Source organism: Bombina bombina, chromosome 12, assembly GCF_027579735.1.
Source record: "Bombina bombina isolate aBomBom1 chromosome 12, aBomBom1.pri, whole genome shotgun sequence".
NCBI classification, from domain to species: Eukaryota; Metazoa; Chordata; class Amphibia; order Anura; family Bombinatoridae; genus Bombina; species Bombina bombina.
The window spans coordinates 38,651,407-38,664,612 of NC_069510.1; the positions used below are offsets into that span (position 1 = coordinate 38,651,407).

General features: G+C 38.9%; 1 protein-coding gene across 1 annotated transcript in view; it reads left to right on the forward strand.

Moving 5' to 3' along the window:
- TRAF2 (TNF receptor associated factor 2) overlaps positions 1-12,757 on the forward strand; it is a 176,824-nt gene extending 164,067 nt beyond the window's left edge. Inside the window, exon 12 of the mRNA XM_053695785.1 lies at positions 11,972-12,757. Coding sequence (XP_053551760.1) covers positions 11,972-11,989 — 18 coding nt within the window. The 3' untranslated portion in view covers positions 11,990-12,757. The remainder of the gene's footprint in view (positions 1-11,971) is intronic.
- The last annotated feature ends 449 nt before the right edge of the window (positions 12,758-13,206 follow it).

Here is a 13,206-nt window from a genome sequence, read left to right on the forward strand (position 1 = left end):
TGGTGAAGTAAGTTTGTGCTAGATTCTACGTTGATATGTGCTCCGCTGCAAGTTGTTGCCCGGTTTTCCTCTCAGCGTGCAGTGAATGTCAGAGGGATGTGAGGAGAGTATTGCCTATTTGAATGCAGTGATCTCCTTCTACGGGGTCTATTTCATAGGTTCTCTGTTATCGGTCGTAGAGATTCATCTCTTACCTCCCTTTTCAGATCGACGATATACTCTTATATATACCATTACCTCTGCTGATTCTCGTTTCAGTACTGGTTTGGCTTTCTACAAACATGTAGATGAGTGTCCTGGGGTAAGTAAATCTTATTTTCTGTGACACTCTAAGCTATGGTTGGGCACTTTGTTTATAAAGTTCTAAATATATGTATTCAAACATTTATTTGCCTTGACTCAGAATGTTCAACTTTCCTTATTTTTCAGACAGTCAGTTTCATATTTGGGATAATGCATTTGAATTAATCATTTTTTTTTCTTACCTTCAAAAATTTGACTCTTTTTTTCCTGTGGGCTGTTAGGCTCGCGGGGGCTGAAAATGCTTCATTTTATTGCGTCATTCTTGGCGCGGACTTTTTTGGCGCAAAAATTCTTTTCCGTTTCCGGCGTCATACGTGTCGCCGGAAGTTGCGTCATTTTTTGACGTTATTTTGCGCCAAAAATGTCGGCGTTCCGGATGTGGCGTCATTTTTGGCGCCAAAAGCATTTTAGGCGCCAAATAATGTGGGCGTCTGATTTGGCGCTAAAAAATATGGGCGTCGCTTTTGTCTCCACATTATTTTAGTCTCATTTTTCATTGCTTCTGGTTGTTAGAAGCTTGTTCTTTGGCATTTTTTCCCATTCCTGAAACTGTCATTTAAGGAATTTGATCAATTTTGCTTTATATGTTGTTTTTTTGTCTTACATATTGCAAGATGTCTCACGTTGCATCTGAGTCAGAAGATACTACAGGAAAATCGCTGTCTAGTGCTGGAGCTACCAAGCTAAGTGTATCTGCTATAATTTTTGGTATCTGTTTCTCCAGCTGTTGTTTGTATTGCATGTCATGACAAACTTATTAATGCAGATTAAATTTCCTTTAGTACTGTTACATTACCTGTTGCTGTTCCGTCAACATCTAATTTTCAGAGTGTTCCTGATAAACATAAGAGATTTTATTTTTTAAATCCATTAAGAAGGCTATGTCTGTTATTTCTCCTTCTAGTTTACATAAAAGTCTTTTAAAACTTCTCTTTTTTCAGATGAATTTTTAAATGAACATCATCATTATGATACTGATAAATCTTTGTATTTGTTCAAGATGGAATTTATTCGTTCTTTATTTAAAGAAGTATTAATTGCATTAGAAATAGAGGATTCTGGTCCTCTTGATACTAAATCTAAACGTTTAAATAAGGTTTTTTCTCCTGTAGTTATTCCAGAAGTGTTTAATCTCCCTGATGCTATTTCTGAAGTAATTTCCAGGGAATGGAATAATTTGGGTAATTCTTTTACTCCTTCTAAACGTTTAAGCAATTATATCCTGTGCCATCTGACAGATTAGAGTTTTTTTGGGACGAAATCCCTAAGGTTATGGGGCTGTCTCTACTCCTGCTAAATGTACTACTGTTCCTACGGCAGATTGTACTTTATTTAAGGAAAATTGAATCCTTTCTAAGAAAAGCTTACTTATGTTCAGGTAATCTTCTTAGACCTGCTATATGTTTAGCGGATGTTGCTGCAGCTTCAACTTTTTGGTTAGTAGCTTTAGCGCAACAAGTAACAGATCATAATTTTATAGCATTATTATTATTCTATAACATACTAATAATTATATTGGTGATACCATCTTTTGATATCATTAGAGTTGATGTCAGGTATATGTCTCTAGCTATTTTAGCTAGAAAAGCTTTATGGATTAAACTTGGAATGCTGATATGTCTTCTAAGTCAACTTTGCTTTCCCTTTCTTTCCAGGGTAATAAATTATTAACTCAATTGTTTCTGGAAGGAAGGGAACTTTTTTACCAAAGGATAAAAAATCTAAGGTAAATTTAGGTCTAATAATCTTTTTCGTTCCTTTCCTCACAACAAGGAACAAAAGCCTGATCCTTCATCCTCAGGAGCGGTATCAGTTTGGAAACTATTTCCAGTTTGGAATATATCCAAGCCTTATAGAAATCTATAACCAGCTCCTAAGTACCCATGAAGGTGCGGCCCTTATTCCAGCTCAGCTGGTATGGGGCAGATTACGTTTTCTTCAAAGAAATTTGGATCAATTCCGTTCTCAATATCTGGTTTCAGAACATTGTTTCAGAAAGGTACAGAATTGGCTTCAAGTTAAGGCCTCCTGCTAACAGATTTTTTTCTTTCCCGTGTCCCAGTTAACACAGCAAAGGCTCAGCATTTCTGAAATGTGTTTCAGATCTAGAGTTGGTTGGAGTAATTATGCCAGTTCCAGTTCTGGAACAGGGGCTGGGGTTTTATTTTATCTCTTCATTGTACCAAAGAAGGTCAATTCCTTCAGACCAGTTCCGGATCTATCAATATTGAATCGTTATGTAAGGATACCAACATTCAAGATGGTTACTGTAGGACTATCCTGCTTTTTGTTTAGCAAGGGCATTATATGTCTACAATAGATTTACAAGATGTGTATCTGCATATTCCGATTCATCCAGATCACTTTTAGTGTCTGAGATTCTCTTTTTAGACAAGCATTACCAGTTTTTTTGGCTCTACCGTTTGGCCTAGCCTCAGTTCCAAGAATTTTTTTCAAAGGTTCTCGGTGCCCTTCTTTCTGTAATCAGAGAACAGGGTTTTGGTATTTCCTTATTTGGATGATATCTTGGTATTTGCTCAGTCTTCTCATTTTCGAAGAATCTCATACGAATCGACTTGTGTTGTTTCTTCAAGTTCATGGTTGGAGGATCAATTTACCAATCAGTTCATTGATTCCTCAGACAAGGGTAACCTTTTTCGGTTTCTAGATAGATTCAGTGTCTATGACTCTGTCCTTGTCAGACAAGAGAAGTTTAACATTGATATCAGCTTGTCAAAACCTTCAGTCACAATCATTCCCTTTGGTAGCCTTATGCATGGAAATTTTAGGTCTTAGGACTGCCGCATCAGATGCGTTCTCCTTTGCTCGTTTTCACATGCGACCTCTTCAGCTCTGTATGCTGAACCAATGGTGCAGGGATTACTCAAAGATATCTCAATTAATATCTTTAAACCGATTATACGACACTCTCTGACATGGTGGACAGATCACCATCGTTTAGTTCAGGGGGCTTCTTGTTCTTCCGACCTGGACTATAATCTCAACAGATGCAAGTCTTACAGGTTGGGGAGCTGTGTGGGGGTATCTGACGGCACAAGGGGTTTGGGAATCTCAGGAGGTGAGATTTCCGATCAATATTTTGGAACTCCGTGCAATTTTCAGAGCTCTTCAGTCTTGGCCTCTTCTAAAGAGAGAATCGTTCATTTGTTTTCAGACAGACAATGTCACAAGTGTGGCATACATCAATCATCAAGGAGGGACTCACAGTCCTCTGGTTATGAAAGAAGTATCTCAAATTTTGGTTTGGGCGGAATCCAGCTCCTGTCTAATCTCTGCGGTTCATATCCCAGGTATGGACAATTGGAAAGCGGATTATCTCAGTCGCCAAATGTTGCACCTGGGCGAATGGTCTCTTCACCCAGAGGTATTTCCTCAGATTGTTCAAATGTGGGAACTCCCAGAAATAGATCTGATGGCTTCTCATCTAAACAAGAAACTTCCCTGGTATCTGTCCGGATCCCGGGATCCTCGGGCGGAGGCAGTGGATGCATTATTTCTTCCTTACAAGTGTCATCCTGCCTATATCTTTCCGCCTCTAGTTCTTCTTCCAAGGGTATTCTCCAATATTCTAAAGGAATGCTCGTTTGTCCTGCTGGTAGCTCCAGCATGGCCTCACAGGTTTTGGTATGCGGATCTTGTCCGGATGGCCTCTTGCCAGCTGTGGACTCTTCCGTTAAGACCAGTCTTTCTGTCTCAAAACCTTAATTTTAAGGTATGGAGTTTGAACGCTTGATTCTTGGTCAAAGAGGTTTCTCTGACTCTGTGATTGATACTATGTGACAGGCTCGTAAATTTGTATCTAGAGAGATATATTATAGAGTCTGGAAGACTTATATTTCTTAGTGTCTTTCTCATCTTTTTTCTTGGCATTCTTTTTAAATACCGAGAATTTTACAGTTTTTTCAGGATGGTTTAGATAAAGGTTTGTCCGCAAGTTCCTTGAAAGACAAATCTCTGCTCTTTCTGTTCTTTTTCACAGAAGGTTTGCTAATCTTCCTGATATTTATTGTTTTGTACAACCTTTGGTTCGTATAAAACCTGTCTTTAAGTCAATTTCTCCTCCTTGGAGTTTAAATTTGGTTCTGGGGGGCTCTTCAAGCTCCTCCTTTTGAACCCATGCATTCTTTGGTCGTTATATTACTTTCTTGGAAAGTTTTGTTTCTTTTGGCCATCTCTTCTGCCAGAAGAGTCTCTGAATTATCTACTCTTTTTTGTGAGTCTCCTTTTCTGATTTTGCATCAGGATAAGGCGGTGCTGCGAACTTCTTTTGAATTTTTTACCTAAGGTTGTGAATTCTAACAACATTAGTAGAGAAATTGTGGTTCCTTCATTTTGTCCTGATCCTATGAATTCTAAGGAGAAATCATTGCATTCTTTGGATGCTGTTAGAGCTTTGTAATATTATGTTGAAGCTACTAAGTCTTTCCGAAAGACTTCTAGTCTATTTGTCATCTTTTCCGGTTCTAGAAAAGGCCAGAAAGCTTCTGCCATTTCTTTGGCATCTTGGTTGAAATCTTTATTTTATCATGCCTATGTTGAGTCGGGTAACACTCCGCCTCAAAGGATTACAGCTCATTCTACTAGGTCAGTTTCTACTTCCTGGGCGTTTAGGAATGAAGCTTCGGTTGATCAGATTTGCAAAGCAGCAACTTGGTCCTCTTTGCATAATTTTACTAAATTCTACCATTTTGATGTGTTTTCTTCTTTTGAAGCAGTTTTTGGTAGAAACGTACTTCAGGCAGTGTTTTCAGTTTGAATCTTCTGCTTATGTTTTTTCATTAAAATTTTATTCTGGGTGTGGATTATTTTCAGCAGGAATTGGCTGTCTTTATTTTATCCCTCCCTCTCTAGTGACTCTTGCGTGGAAAGATCCACATCTTGGGTAATCATTATCCCATACGTCACTAGCTCATGGACTCTTGCTAATTACATGAAAGAAAACATAATTTATGTAAGAACTTACCTGATAAATTCATTTCTTTCATATTAGCAAGAGTCCATGAGGCCCGCCCTTTTTTGTGGTGGTTTTGATTTTTTTGTATAAAGCACAATTATTCCAATTCCTTATTTTATATGCTTTCGCACTTTTTTCTTATCACCCCACTTCTTGGCTATTCGTTAAACTGAATTGTGGGTGTGGTGAGGGGTGTATTTATAGGCATTTTAAGGTTTGGGAAACTTTGCCCCTCCTGGTAGGAATGTATATCCCATACGTCACTAGCTCATGGACTCTTGCTAATATGAAAGAAATGAATTTATCAGGTAAGTTCTTACATAAATTATGTTTTCTGTGTATGTCTCTGGGAGGGTGTGTATTTTCTGTGGGTGTCTCTGTGAGGGTGTGTGTATGTCTTTCTGTGTTTTCTGAGGCTGTCTCTGTGTGTGTGTGTATGTCTTTCTGTGTTTTCTGAGGCTGTCTCTGTTGGTGTTTCCTTGGGTGTATGTGCAAGTTTGAGTTTGTGTGTGTGTGTCCATTGTCTGTTCCTTTTTAGGACATTTTGACCTTACTACTGATTATTCACATCTTTCTACAGACTAATGAGACCTTTCCGAAAGTCACCAATCTACCATTTAATCTTTAAATTATTGTTTAGGCAGTTCAGTTCCTTTCAGCCACTGCATGCTGTTGTCATCATTTAGTTGGCATCTTCCTTTACAAAAAGATAATCAGAACTCCATATTTTGTTTTCTAAATCTCCTTTTTTTTGACAAAACTGTAGTTTACCTCATTACTTGTCAGGTCAATGTAAACAAGTGCTAAGTGTCTGTGTCTGAGTGTGTTTCTTTGCGTGTCTGCTAGAGTGTCTATATGTGAATCCTTATGTGTGAGTGTGTGTGTTTCAGTGTATGAGTGTGTCTGTGTGTGTGTATGTTACTACCTTTACAACATTTCCAAGTTTCAATAGACACTTAAGAATAAAGTGCATATACGTTTTAGTCACTTGGTCAAAAATTGCACATGTCAAAGGGGGGGGGGGGGGCTGATCAATGGTTAAGTCAGGGGCCCCAAAATTTCTAGTGGCGGCCCTGTTTACAGGAGGATTTTGTGTGTATAGAGAGATAAGCTAATGAGGTCTGCTATCCCTGCAAATGCAGCCCATTTGATTGGATTGTGGCTTCAATTAGCAGAAACAAGTAATTGTAAATAAGTGGAAACATGTTAGAGTACACTGTCCCTTTAAATAGTAACATTTAAGTTGTACGGTCGCAGTGTATGGCTTTCATACAGTTTGTTATATACATGCATCAAGGGGACGTGAAAATCAAAATTAAACTTTCACAATTCAGATAGAGGATACAGGATACCTACGTATGCTCAGGAGCGTGCACATGTTATGGCTGAAATGTTTGTATTTATGCTTCAGTATAAACATAAATAAAAATGAAAAATGTTTGATTATTTATTTTTTTTGTTTAACAAAATTACGTTCAAATTAAAGGGCTAGGAAAGTCAAACTTAAACGTGCATGATTCCAATAGAGCATGTAAATTTAAGACACTTTTAAATTCACTTCTATTTTCAAATGTGCTTTGTTCTCTTGGTATCCCTTGTTGAAAAAGAGTACGTACATATCCTACACTAGTGGGAGCTAGCTGCTGATTGGTGCCTGCACACATTTGTCTTTTGTGATTGGCTGACTAGATGGGTTCAGCTAGCTGCCAGTAGTGCAATGCTACTCCTTCAGCAAAGGATAACAAGAGAATGAAGCACATTTGATAATGGAAGTAAATTAGAAAGTTGTTTAAAATCGTATGTTCTATTCAAATGATTAAATACATTTTTGGGGTTTCCTGTCCCTTTAAAGTCAAATATTTTCCTTTCAAGGAATACCTGTCGTCCCTGTGCCTCCTTCATTCTCCTGGCTGTAGTATAGTGACATGTTATGGGCTCGATTTATCAAGCCTTCTCCTCCCCTCACAAGAGAACCTGCAGTCAGTATTTATCAAGCAGCGGTCATCTCGTCCGACCAGGGAGATTGACAGCTCCTGCCTGCGTGTGATTGGCTGTGCATGGGCAGGGGGCAGTGTTGCAGCAGATTGATGCCCACCAGAGGCGTGCTGGGGCGGACACGGGCAAATATGAACATCCCCTGTGACCTGTCTGCCCTCGCTTGATAAAGCAAGCCCATAGAGCAGTCCCTGCAGTCTTAGATTAGTCAGGAAGACTAAGGGCTAGATTTATCAAAGTTGAGGCGTACAGGGGCACGTATACGCGCTCCTGTATGCCTCAGCTCGCCTGTGGTGGGGAAAAATTACCTGCAGGTAATCAACATTGCACACGAGCGTGCATTCCCGCCCCTGCCAGCTCACAGCCAATCACGTGCGGGCAGGAGCTGTCTATCTCCTCGGTCGGACTCGACCGCGGAGATTGAATTTTGCCACCTTAGAGGTGGCGTAGAGGTTAAGGAAGCGGCGGTCTGGTGACCGCTGCTTGATAAATTACGACGAGCAAGTTCTTGTGAGAACTTGCAGCCGTAGGGCTTTGGTAAATCGAGCCCTAACTGTGCACATGCCCATATCTACATCTTAAAAATATTCCAAACATATTAAAAAAGCTTAGCATAATCTTTAATATGTTAGTTACATGTTATAATACAATCTGTAATAATTTAAATATTCAAAAAGGAATTTGATTTTTTTTCTCCCAATACAAGTTAATCCCAACTTTGTAGAAGGATACGCAACTAATGTATTTAGAATTTGGAAATACGAAATGGCTAAAATGAATAAAACAATAACTAGATAATCCCATTATGTGTTAATGGACCAGTAAACAGTAGATTTGCATAAACAGCAAATGCATAATAAAAAGACAATGCAGTAGCACTTAGGGGGCGATTTATCAAGCTGAGACGGATGGGGGCGCACATACATGCCCCTGTCCGCCGCAGCTCGTCTCTGGCGAAATTTAGCATTGCACACAAGCACTATTTTGCGCTCGTGTGCAATCCCGCCCCCTGCCCACACACAGCGAATCTGGCACAGGCAAGAACTGTCAATCTCCCCGGTTGGAATATACCAGGGAGATTGAAATTTGCCACTTTAGAGGTGCGAAAGGTTAGAAAAGCAGAGGTCTAATGACCGCTGCTTGTTAAAGGGACACTGAACCCACATTTTTTCTTTCGTGATTCAGATAGAGCATGCAATTTTAGGCAACTCTTGCTATCTTAATTTGAAAAAGAAAGTCCAGAACCTTGGACAGCACTTGTTTATTGGTGGATGAATGTATCCACCAATCAGCAAGAACAATCCAGGTTGTTCATTAAAATGGGCCGTCATTTAAACTTACATTCTTGCTTTTCAAATAAAGATACCAAGAGAATGAAGAACATTTGCTAATAGGAGTAAATTTAGAAAGTTGCTTAAAATTGCATGCTCTATCTGAATCACAAAAGAAAAATTTTGGGTTCAGTGTCCCTTTAAAAATGGCGTGCAGGTAACTCATTTGTGCATATGCTGATGTTAAAAGAGGAGGAGTGTGGTTAATAAAAATGATTTCAACCTAAATATGGCGTGCAGGCTCTCTTGTGAGAACCTGCAGTCGTATGGGGTCGAAAGGCTTTTGATAAATTGACCCCTTAGTCTAAATGTCAAATAAGTGGTAGATTTTTTTTCTGAAAAATTTCAGTTATATCTATTTTCACTCCACAGCCACCAGCCAATCACAAATGCATATACGTTTATTCTGTGAATGCCAGCACATGCTCAGTAGGAGCTGGTGACTCGACAAGTGTAAATATAAAAAGACTGTGCACATCTTTTAATTTAGTAAGAAATTGACTTTTTCCTTACTATATAAATGAGTTAAGATACTGTATATATAAAGAAGCATGAAACATAGGGGTCGTCTGGGAAGAAAGGAACTCCTAAATCAGCATTCATGTATAAGTTATTAGTTACAGAAAATAGCCCTATGCAGATCAACAAAACGGACAGAGATATTATGATGTCACATATTCTTATAATAAATAGCCTTAACCCCTTAGTGACCAGAGCACTTTTCCATTTTCTGTCCGTTTGGGACCAAGGCTATTTTTACATTTTTGCGGTGTTTGTGTTTAGCTGTAATTTTCTTCTTACTCATTTACTGTACCCACACATATTATATACCGTTTTTCTCGCCATTAAATGGACTTTCTAAAGATACCATTATTTTCATCATATCTTATAATTTACTATAAAAAAAATGATAAAATATGAGGAAAAATTGAAAAAAACACACTTTTTCTAACTTTGACCCCCAAAATCTGTTACACATCTACAATCACCAAAAAACACCCATGCTAAATAGTTTCTAAATTTTGTCCTGAGTTTAGAAATACCCAATGTTTACATGTTCTTTGCTTTTTTTGCAAGTTATAGGGCCATAAATACAAGTAGCACTTTGCTATTTCCAAACCACTTTTTTTCAAAATTAGCGCTAGTTACATTAGAACACTGATATCTTTCAGGAATCCCTGAATATCCCTTGACATGTATATATTTTTATTTAGAAGACATTCCAAAGTATTGATCTAGGCCCATTTTAGTATATTTCATGCCACCATTTCACCGCCAAATGCGATCAAATACAAAAAATTGTTCACTTTTTCACAAATTTTTTCACAAACTTTAGGTTTCTCACTGAAATCATTTACAAACAGCTTGTGCAATTATGGCATAAATGGTTGTAAATTCTTCTCTGGGATCCCCTTTGTTCAGAAATAGCACACATATATGGCTTTGGCGTTGCTTTTTGGTAATTAGAAGGCCGCTAAATGCCACTGCGCACCACAAGTGTATCATGCCCAGCAGTTAAGGGGTTAATTAGGGAGCTTTTAGGGAGCTTGTAGGGTTAATTTTAGCTTTAGTGTAGTGTAGTAGACAACCCCAAGTATTGATCTAGGCACATTTTGGTATATTTCATGCCACCATTTCACCGCCAAATGCGATCAAATTAAAAAAAACGTAAAATTTTTCACAATTTTAGGTTTCTCACTGAAATCATTTACAAACAGCTTGTGCAATTATGGCACAAATGGTTGTAAATGCTTGTCTGGGATCCCCTTTGTTCAGAAATAGCAGACATATATGACTTTGGCGTTGCTTTCTGGTAATTAGAAGGCCACTAAATCCTGTTGCGCCTCACACGTGTATTATGGCTAGCAGTGAAAGGGTTAATTAGGGAGTTTGTAGTGAGCTTGCAGGGTTAATTTTAGCTTTAGTGTAGAGATCAGCCTCCCATCTGACACATCCCACCCCCTGATCCCTCCCAAACAGCTCCCTTCCCTCCCCCACCCCACAATTGTCCCCGCCATCTTAAGTACTGGCAGAAAGTCTGCCAGTACTAAAATAAAAGGGTTTAAAAAAAAAATGAATTTTTTTTTTTAGCATATTTACATATGCTACTGTGTAGGATCCCCCCCTTAGCCCCCAACCTCCCTGATCCCCCCCAAAACCGCTCTCTAACCCTCCCCTCTGCCTTATTGGGGGCCATCTTGGGTACTGGCAGCTGTCTGCCAGTACCCAGTTTACAATAAAAAGTGCTTTTTTTGTCTTTGTTTTTTTTTTTCTGTAGTGTAGCTTCCCCCCCCCACCCCCCACAGACAAACCCACACCACCTTGCTGATTATTAAAATTTTCGATATTTTTTATCTTTTTATTTTCAAATTTTCTGCAGTGTAGCGGTTCCCACCCGCTCCCTCCCCGTGCACGCACCCGCCCCCACCCTCCCGTGCACGCGCGCGCGCCCGTGCGCGCCCCCAGCCACCCCCGCCCACGATCCCGCCCCCCTTCACATCCACATGGCCATCGATGGCCGCCTCCCGGTCCGGCTCCCACCCACCAACGCAGGTAGCCACCGATCTCCGGTGCAGAGAGGGCCACAGAGTGGCTCTCTCTGCACCGGATTACTTAAAAAGGTTATTGCAGGATGCCTCCATATCGAGGCATCACTGCAATAACCGGAAAGCAGCTGGAAGCGAGCAGGATCGCTTCCAGCTGCTTTCCACACTGAGGACGTGCAGGGTACGTTCTCAGGCATTAACTGCCTTTTTTCTGAGGACGTACCCTGCACGTCCTCAGTCGTTAAGGGGTTAAAAGAGTTACAATATCAGCGGATTTAAGAGAATCCATAATAAATGTATTTATATCGCATATAAAAGTATTCAAAAATGGCCACTGTTAGATAAAACTGTATGAATCATAATTATAATTTACCGAATATTCTAAATTGTTTATGGTTTTGTCCTAAATTTAAAACAAAATCTGGTATAGAATACATCACTGGTTACATAAAATTCTAAAAATAAAAATATATATGGACATACTTAAGATACTGTTTTTAGAATTTGAACACAAACATTAGGGTGAATATTTGTTTATTACATTTATGATAATGTAGGCAAGAAAATGAATCTTAAAAACATGGAAGTCTACTTATCTACCAAGGTTCACTGCATTTAAAAATGTATTAAAATATTTTATGTTCATAGAACAAATAGATTTTAAAAGGGATGAATATCATAGATTATATTTATTTATTTATTTATTTATTTAACCCTTTGTCTGCTAAGCCATTAACCACCTGGGTGCTATGCTGGAATTGAACTTTTTTTTTTCTTTACTTTTTAAAAAATAATCTTGGTTTTTTAACTTTTTTTTCCAGATCCCCAAGACTGCTTGAGATACAGTCTTCCAAGCAGCATGCCCCCATTTCCCTATATTGTCCATTGTTAATTTTAAATAAAGTTGCACAGTGACATCATCACATCATTGCGCGTGACGTCACCACGCGAATCGTGAAGCCCCGGAGATGCCTCTCAGTATCCAGGCCAGATCGCCGGGGTGGGAGAAGGTGGGAGCCCCCAGATTGCCCTCAAGGTGGGTGAGAGCTAGCGACGGCTCTGAGCCGTCATCAGCACCTGACTGGGACAATTTGCAACGGCTCAGAGCCGTCGTTAGCACTCAAAGGGTTAAATGGGAGAAATATATTAGTATACAACCTATTGAGAAGCAAAAAAAACCAAAGCATTACTCCATTTAAAAATACTGGTTATAGTTCACTACAAAACTTACAAGGTAGGTGGATTTTTGTGAATAGTATTTAAATGGAGAGCTTGAGTAATAAACGAGACAGAGAATATACATTTGTCAAATTGGGTATAAATGTATGCTAGAAATGATTAATATAGTTTGTATGAAAATCAAGGATAGAACTGTTACATTTTATTTTGTTATAAATGTATTTAAACGATGAGAGAATAGAAATGAATATTTATTATATGCTACTTATTGTATATACTGGTAAAATGTTATAACCAGCACTTTACTTTTCTTGTTATGTTACTATTTATGGTGAATTGTACTATAAGATAATGTAGCAACATAATTTGTAACTTTCACATTATGTATTGTTGCAAAATACCTAATAAAGATGACATTAAAAAAAAAATGCACGTGCAGTCTATCTTCTGTGCAATCAGAAAACTCTCTTTCGTTCTGCTCGCGCTCGGGAGTGTACTTTCATTGATTTTAATTGACAGTGGCGCACTCATACTCATGGGATGTGCATTGTGATGTAAACAGATATTATGAGGGTGGCAGGACCAGGAATATGTGGTTAAAGGGATATGAAACCCAAAAAACAGAATTTATGCTTACCTGATAAATTTCTTTCTCTTGTGATGTATCAAGTCCACGGATTCATCCATACTTATGGGATATTCTCCTTCCCAACAGGAAGTGGCAGAGAGAGCACCCACAGCAGAGCTGTCCATATAGCTCCTCCCTTAGCTCCACCACCCATTCATTCGACCGAAGGCTAGGAAGAAAAAGGAGAAACTATAGGGTGCAGTGGTGACTGAAGTTTTTTTAATAAAAATATACTACCTGTCTTAAATA